Source organism: Myotis lucifugus, unplaced genomic scaffold (genome assembly GCF_000147115.1).
Source record: "Myotis lucifugus unplaced genomic scaffold, Myoluc2.0 scaffold_403, whole genome shotgun sequence".
NCBI lineage: Eukaryota > Metazoa > Chordata > Mammalia > Chiroptera > Vespertilionidae > Myotis > Myotis lucifugus.
The window spans coordinates 42,267-51,131 of NW_005871451.1; the positions used below are offsets into that span (position 1 = coordinate 42,267).

Sequence of the window (8,865 nt, forward strand, 5' to 3'; positions counted from 1 at the left end):
TTGAACCTCAATTGATATTGAACACAATTTCTTGATATTATAAATTTGAGTACACTTGTGGTAGATCTTTCTTAAAAGTTCCTAGTGACTTAATTCTTTGACTCAACCATTTCCTTCCTTCTGGGGAAGGAGAAAACTCACAATATAGCAAGCTTAGAGAAACAGCCGGTTTTGCTATATATAGGCTGGCGTTGCCATTTCTGGTGAAGATGAGAAGTGGAGGATTTGCCTCTTAAAGTCACAGGGCTTTTATTTTATTTTTTTAATCTTTTTTTTTTTTTTCCAGAGAGGAGAGGGAGCAAGAGAAACATCAAAGATGAGAGAGAATCATTGATCACCTGCCTCCTGCACACTCCCTACTGGGGAATGAGCCCCCAACTCAGGCATGTGCCCTGACCTGGAATCAAACTGTGACCTCTTGGTTCATAGGTCAACACTCAGCCACTGAGCCACACCGGCTGGGCAGTCACAGGGGTTTTAAAGTGGCTTTATCACAAAACATCTGTATTTTCTTTGAAATGTTAAATGAATTTCTGGAGCATACTGTATTATTTATCTAATATCTACTACTCACCTAATCCTACAAAACATGCAATTTTGGACTATTTACAGTGTTGTCTTCCCAAACACAGATACTCAGAGTTGCCCACAGGTGACTACTGATAATCAGGAAAAGGAAAAAACATAGGGAGGAGAGCAGTCTGAAGGAAAGTAGATGTCAACGAGACAGTAAAAGGTCAGAACAAACTTCTGAGCTATTGTCTGTATACAAAGATTTATAACAAATTGAGACCTTTTTTACATTTATCATTGAGATGTGTAATCCTGGGCAAATGATTTAACCTGTGAGTGTGAGTCTTTGGAAAATGAGGCTTCAGTTACCTGCCTTACACTCTCAAGACTTCAGTTATCTGCCTTACACTCTCATCATGACTTCAGTTATCTGCCTTACACTCTCAAGACTGAACAGAATGTTAACACTGGGGACCCCTAGGGAATCACATCTGGTATTTGCACTCACATAGTTTCCTCCAGGGTGGAACTGAGCCAGTGTGATTTGGTCCATGGGACATTATCAAGCTTCTGAAGTGGAGGATTGATAAGCCCTTGCAGATTGGGTATTATCCTCTTGGTGTACAGTGATTCCTGGCCAACTCTCAGCCATTCCAGCCATGCCAACTGCGTGCCAGACATGTGAGTGCAGAAGCTATCTGAATATTCCAGCCTCAGCTAATACATCGAGCAAAACTACTGGCTCAGTTCAGAATTGGGAGAAATAATAGTGTTTTACACCAGTGTCTGTTGGGCACAAGTATTTTGCGGCGTGTTAGATGTCCTGAGACCTCCGGAGAAATTAAATTTGTAATTGGTCAGGGCCAAGTATAGCGGCCTTCCTGTTACTGGTGATGTATTGAATAGTCCCAAAACTTCAAATGATTTAAAACCACCAGCTTCTGCCCTTGGACTGCAGAGTCCCGGGTTCGATTCTGGTCAAGGGCACATACCTTGGTTGCAGGCTCAATCTCTGGTCCCGGCAACCAATTGATGTGACTCTCTCACATTGATGTTTATCTCTATCTCTACCCCCTCCCTTCCACTCTCTAAAAATCAAAGGAATGATGTCCTCGGGTGAGGATTAACAACAAAAAACCCCTAATGAATCCCAGCAAACATCCAGGCACTGGAGATTTAATGCCTGCAGGAGCTGGATTCTGTGACAGTCCTGGGTATCTGATCCCCTCACAAGATCTTCCTTCTCTTGCCACTGAAGCTTACAGGGTAAGGAGGAAGGGACAGGAGTTGCTGAGTACTTCTTGTAAGGCAATGTGCCAATGTACACATGTCCTGCATGTCTTCACATCTCTCTGACCATTTAGGTATGTGTTTATTTAGTTATGCATAAAAGATTACGTGAGAGCCCTAACTGGTTTGGCTCAGTGAATAGAGCGTCAGCCTGCAGACTCGAGGGTCCCAGGTTCGATTCCGGTCAAGGGCATGTACCTTGGTTGCGGGCACATCCCCAGTGGGGAGTGTGCAGGGGGCAGCTGATGGATGTTTCTCTCTCATCGATGTTTCTAACTCTCTATCCCTCTCCCTTCCTCTCTGTAAAAAAATCAATAAAATATATATTTTTTAAAAAGATTACGTGAGAAATTGCAGTGGGACAAGGAAAAAGAGAATTTTAGAACTGGAATGGACTAAGACGATTAGATCTAACCTTTTGAACTTACGAGATGGATTCTACTGTCCTAGGTCTCAAGACCAAAGAAAACAAAAGTAGGTGTTCTTGGATAGTGGCCTGAATTGTGTCCCCCTCACAATTCATATGTTGAGACTCTAACCCCCAATGTGCTGGCATTTGGAGATGGGACCTCTTGGAAGTAATTAGGTTTAGATGAGGTCATGAGGGGATTAGTGCCCTTAGAGAGAAGAAACACCAGAGGTGGCTCTCTCCCTGCCACGTGAGGACTCGGTGAGAAGACAGCCCACTACAAGCCACAGAAAGAGCTCTCACCTGAAATTGACATGCGGACACCTTGATGGGTCTCCATCTTCCAGAACTGTGAGAAAAATGTTTTTTAAATTACCCAGTCTACAATATTTTATGGCAGCCTTAGCTGACTGAGAAGTAGTAATGGCCCTGGCCTGTTTGGCTTAGTGGATAGAGCGTGGGCCCGTGGACTGAAGGGTCCTGGGTTCAATTCCAGTCAGGGGCACATGCCGGGTTGTGGGCTTGATCCCCAGTGGGGGACGTGCAGGAGACAGCCTATCGATGATTCTCATCATTGATGTTTCTATCTCCCTCTCCCTTCCTCTCTGAAATCAATAAAAATATATGTTTAAAAAAAGAAAAAAAGAGCTTTCTCACTCCCCGGCCATCTTGGCGGCTGCATTTGGTTGGGGGACGTCCCACACTTGAGGCAAGAAGATGGTGGCCGCAGAGAAGACGAAAAAATCATTGGAGTCGATCAACTCTAGGCTCCACAACTCGTTATGAAAAGTTGAAAGTACGGGCTGGGGTACAAGCAGACACTGGAGATAATCCGACAAGGCAAAGCGAAGCTGGTCATCCTCGCCAACAACAGCTGGGGCCTTGAGGAAATCTGAAATAGAGTACTATGCCATGATGGCCAAGACTGATGTCCATCACCACAGTGGCAATAATATTGAATCGGGCGCAGCGTGTGGAAAATGCTACATGGTATGCACACTGGCTATCATTGACCCAGGTGATTCTGATATCATTAGACTCATGCCAGAACAGACTGGTGAAAACTAAATCATGGGAAATTTTTCTTTAATAAAATCGGCTAGAGCAGGGTTAAAAAGAAAAAAAAAGTAGTAATGGTAGTTCACCATAACTGAATAAGCACCAGTCATACTAACTCCCTTGATTTTTTTCTGTTCCTAGATTGTTATGCCCTAAACTGAATATGTTGGAGCTGAGCCTTAAAAGTGTACTTGCTTTTACCTTAGTTGCATGCAAATTCTGCGATACAGCTTAGATTTGACATTAAATCCGCCCCCTCCCCCCCCCCATCCCCTGAACCAACCTTTAACCTTGTACTAAAATGGTTTGATGCAGATCTTCAGCTGGAGAAGCTGAAGGCCAGAGAGGGTTAGTGTCTTCTGTATTAGAAGTGTGGCATATGGCCCTGGAATGAAGGCGTCCCGAAGTTGTATCTGGATTCTTCCTAGCTGTGTGTCCTTGGACAATTTATCCAACCCTTCTGAGCCTGCTTTCTCCTCTCTCCAATAGGGATAATCATAGTACTTAAGAATTAGAATTAAATGAGAGAATTGAACGAGAATATGCCCAGACCATGCTTAGCGCGCTGCTTGGCCCAAGGGCGCGATTAATAACGCCCAAAGTCTCACAGCTCGTCACTAACAGGACCCAGGATATGGCCCCGGTGCCCTCATTCCTTCCCTGGGGTTTTCCCGTCAGGTCACGCGGAATGCTTCCCGGAACCGGTCGCGTCATACACCGACTTACTCCGTTGCTAAGGACGCCGTCGGAATGGCCCGCATGACAGCTACCGTACGTCGCCGCGGGAACTGCGCCTGCGCGGGCGTCCTCCCGAGCCTCGCGCCCAGAGCTGAGGCGCCTGCGCACTGGACCCCGCGCGCCCTCTTGGATTTACCCAGTAGGCAACGCTTCAGTCTCGGGTCAAAATGGCGAGCCGGCCTGCCGGTAGGTAATTGGTGTCCTAACTGCTGGGCATCGCTGCGCCCAGCCTTTCATTCTCGCAGCAGCTTGCGTCTCTTCCTCTGCTCTCTCTCCGTGGCGGGTTCCGCGGCAGAAGGGAAGGGGCGGCTCCGGTCCAGCGCGAAGGCCGCCTTCCGCCTGCCCCCCGGCGACCCCAGCCAGGCTTGTCGAGGGGCTTGGGGTGTGGACCGGCTGGTGGTGAAGGTGCCCGCGGCGGCCTGGGCACCCCTGGGTCCCATCTGCCTGCGCTGGGCATTCCTGCCGCTTGGCCTTAGAACTAGAGTTCAAGGGCACAAGGACGTCACTGGGTGACTTTCAGCCGACAGGACCCGGGTGCTGTCTGTGAGCCAGGTGCCCTCGGGTGCATGAGCGCGGGGCACGCTCCCGCCGGGGATGAGCAACAAGAACGGCAACAGAAAGGCACGGTTCTATTTGATGTTCACGTTCTGCTTTAAATATTCCGGTCATTTCAGTTTTCTATCCAATAACAGATCTGTTGGTCCCGAGGCGGGTGTTAGTTTGCCCTTGACCCGGGTAACCGAGGCAGAGTGGCCGGAGGAAAGGGGGTTGGAGGCGGCATTGCACCCCTCGCGCTTCCCAAACCGGGAGTTGGAGGAGGGAGGGCAGCCAAGGGGACGGGAAGCTTCGAGTCCACCTTGTTGGCACGTCGGCGTGGTCTGTGGGTTTGAAGACATCTGGATGTGTGGTAGGCACCGAGGCAAACATATCTGTTATTGAATAGGAAACTGAAATTGCCGGAATATTTAAAACAGAACGTGAACGCCAAATAGAATTTTATTTGCTTTTTTGTTGTTGCTCATCTCTGCCCTCTGACGGTTTCAGTGGTTCTCAACCTTCCTAATGCCGCGACCCTTTAATACAGTTCCTCATGTTGTGGTGACCCCCAACCATAAAATTATTGTCGTTGCTACTTCATTACTGTGATTTTGCTACTGTTATGAATCGTAATGTAACTGATATGCAGGATGTATTTTCATTGTTACAAATTGAACATAATTAAAGCATAGTGATTAATCGCAAAAACAACATGTAATTATATATGTGTTTTCCGATGGTCTTAGGCGATCCCTGTGAAAGGGTCGTTGGGCCCCCAAAGGGGTCGCGACCCACAGGTTGAGAACCGCTGGAAATTGGCGTCGCTGTTGAAAAAAATATTGGTCCCTTTCCCTGGCCCTCAGTCATCGTGAAGCTGTTCATCAACCTAAGCGACATTGAGCTTTTTTGGGAAGAGTGGGGGAGACCCTTGAGAATTCATTATTTAACTGAACTTTGCGAATGTTGAAGGCGCTCTGCCCCTGCGCGGTGTTTGGAGCTCGATCGACCTGGCTGGCTTCCATCTGGGGCGGGGTGACATCTGTGAGACCTGTTCCCCCTTTTCAGGGACAGGCGTGCGAATCTGCGTCAAGCAGATGGGACGGTGCTGGGCTCACAATAAGTGTTGGATGCATAGTAATCATTCTCACCGTCACCGGTTAATACGCCCACAAGTCATTGCTTTTCTACAAGTATGCTTGTAGGTTGTTGGCTCTCTGGTACTTGTTTTGCTAGAAGCCACGTTATCCCTGGTGCTTCGTTTCCAAGGGGAGTTACCGAAGCCTTGTACTCTGATGTACTGAGGAGTAGGGCAAGGCGGGGTTGGAGAAAAGGAGTTTGCTTGGCAAGGGGCTAACCCTAGACAAGATTTTCAAGGCGATTGTAAGCTTTCTCTACCTCCCCATCTGGACCACATTTCTCCTGTAAACCTCAGGCACTATCATGTTATTCCTCAAAGAGTTTTAGCAATGACCTGTTCTCATCCGTTTTCAAATATCCATTCCCTTGGTGGAAAGCTTGGGGAGTGGAAAATGGGCTTCTTTTGCTGATCCTTTTTAATATTAAGTGACTAAGTAAGTGATGGCGAACCTATGACACACGTGTCAGAGGTGACACGTGAACTCATTTTTTTGGTTGATTTTTCTTTGTTAAATGGTATTTAAATATATAATAAATATAAAAAATATAAGTCTTTGTTTTACTATGGTTGCAAATATCAAAAAATTTCTATATGTGACACGGCACCAGAGTTAAGTTAGGGTTTTTCAAAATGCTGACACGCCGAGCTCAAAAGGTTCGCCATCACTGGACTAAGTAATGGTATCAAAAACCTCCCAGAAATACATGTGGTTCTAAAGAGGGTCGCCAAGTAATAAAAAGGTAATGTAGAATACAAATTTTGGAGGATGAGGGTCATTTAGACCGCCACCCTATCCTGAAATGTCGCCTTCTTTTCTTACAACACCAACTCCCTTTAAAAGGGAAGTTTAAATTTGTTACCTGTAATCTATTTCTGAAACTATAAATAATTGAGAAGTTCTGAGTTTCTTTCCCATCCCCCACCCCTTTAATTCCGATAGTTGCAGGGGGACATAAAGGAATGGCACGCTTGCCTTTGAGTGGCAATAATTGTACTCGTAAATCTTGTACATTAGGTGTTTGAGTTTACCTTTTTTTCCATGACTTGCCCAACTTGTTTTTACCCGCAGTTTCTTTTGCTTATAGATAAAATAAGGAATTTTTATCGACAGTATATAGAGTATACACTGTTGAAAGGAAATACCTTCCTATGCTTGCACGCTCTAACAGGTTAACTATCAGAAAGCGGTTGCTTACTTATCAGCATTTTCATATATATAGTACAGTAAGTGAATTGCAGCAGCTAACAGTGTGACAATATCAGTTGCAGCATCAAGCCGGTGGCTGGAGGGTATTCGAAAATGGTATTACAATGCTGCAGGATTCAATAAATTGGGTGAGTGTCTGCACTTCCTTCTTCTGTTTTTTCTGAGAGTAGTATTTTTGCAAGAGTCATTATGGGTCCAAAAAAGTAGCTAATTATGCTTGTGTACCTTAGAAGATGTTAAAGTTAGGTCACATTTTATTGTTATGTTAAATCACACCAATTATTTTGAGAAGAGAGGGATGGAATTGTCTTAAATGTTTGAGGTGAAATAATTTATGTTCTTGAAATATGGTAGCTGGACATTTTCCTTAGTATGCGCTCCCTCTCCCTCCTTCACTTAGCATTTAAAATTTAAGTTCTGTGAACTCTGAAAGTAGAGATTTTTACAGTTTGATTTGTGTTTAAAAACAAGGTAGACATTTTAAAATTTGTTTTAGATAAAATGTGAATTCTGTGGCAGTAGATTTTAAAAGGCGTGTATATTGTTTCCAAAGTACCATTTTAGAAATAATCCACTAAATAACCCATGATTATGTATGAAATACATTGAGCTTGATCATACGTAACTCTTGATATTTCACCCAAGTCTTAAGTTTATAAGTCATAAAGATATTTTACTCGTTTTTTAAAAATTCCTGATTTTTGAGACACATATTCAATCTCTCTTGTTTCCTATCATAGGGTTAATGCGAGACGATACAATACATGTGAATGAAGATGTAGAAGAAGCCATCAGAAGGCTTCCCGAGAACCTGTACAACGACAGGGTGTTTCGCATTAAGAGAGCCCTGGACCTGTCCATGAGGCAGCAGATCTTGCCTAAAGAGCAGTGGACAAAATATGAGGAGGTAGAACAGCTTCTGTGTATCTGACAATATTGGCCACTAAGGATTGAGTATTACAGACAGAGAAACATTCATTTGCATAGCGCTTTAGGGTTCTTAATGTTGTCACAAATAAATGTCCTTATGACAGTACGGTGAGGTTATAGAGCAAATGTTAACTTCATTTTAGAGACAAACATTGAGACGTAAAGGTGAAGTGACTGTTCCAAAGGCACTAAGCAAGTTTCTAATATATAATATCCAGGTTTTTTCTTTCCCAGGCTGTGTTCTCCCTCTACATTCTGCTTCCTGCTCAGATGAAAAAATGCTGTTCATGTGATCAGCCCATTGAGTGGCGCTCTAGCTCCCAGGAAGGACTCAGTGAAGCAAACCCTTGCCCCTAAGTGCATTGAAACTAGGCAGAAGCTTACAGACTCTCATTTCCTTTGCTTTTCTGTCAGACTTTCCTCTCATAACCTATCAAAGCAATTGATTACAATATCTTCATGGGTTTTACATTTTAGAAAAGCAGGCAGTTCTTAGTTTGCTAGAAAATACTTTTTTAAGTTGGAAATGAAATTTTCAATGACTTTCTTTTGTTGTTTAAGACCTGTTGAGTGTTTGAAGTATACCAGTATGCGATGGTGATGGTAGCATATGATATTTTTCTTTTATTTGTTCTTTAGGATAAATTCTACCTTGAACCGTATCTGAAAGAGGTTATTCGGGAAAGAAAAGAAAGAGAAGAATGGGCAAAGAAATAATCATGGAATCAATCTGTGGATGCATCTGTCCTCAGTATTTTAATTATGTTGGTTAAACTTGAAGTGCACAATTTGAAACCATCTTGGTTTCAAATATATAAATAAATGTCTATTATAACTTTTGTTGGAGTTTTTGAATTCTAAACTTTATTCTTAATAACTACTGAATTTACTTATCTGTTAAATTCTTTTCAAACTTACAAGGTATTCTTCAATTAGTGTTTAATGGCCTCCTGAAGCGAAGAGAAGCCATTTTTAAAAAATTTCATTTTTATTCCTCAACTGAGGGTATGTTTATTGATATGAGAGAGAGGAAAAAAAAAATCG

General features: G+C 43.7%; 1 protein-coding gene and 1 pseudogene across 1 annotated transcript; both read left to right on the forward strand.

Annotated features, from left to right (window-relative positions):
* The first annotated feature begins 2,859 nt into the window (after window positions 1–2,859).
* LOC102431005 lies at window positions 2,860–3,294 on the forward strand (annotated as a pseudogene).
* Window positions 3,295–4,082: 788 nt separating this feature from the next.
* On the forward strand, window positions 4,083–8,660 carry LOC102427903 (cytochrome b-c1 complex subunit 7). Its single transcript, XM_006102182.3, has 4 exons — window positions 4,083–4,195; window positions 6,948–7,019; window positions 7,632–7,798; window positions 8,461–8,660. The coding sequence occupies exons 1-4, from the start codon at window positions 4,177–4,179 to the stop codon at window positions 8,536–8,538; spliced, it is 336 nt and encodes a 111-aa protein (XP_006102244.1). The 5' UTR covers window positions 4,083–4,176; the 3' UTR covers window positions 8,539–8,660.
* Window positions 8,661–8,865: the final 205 nt, after the last annotated feature.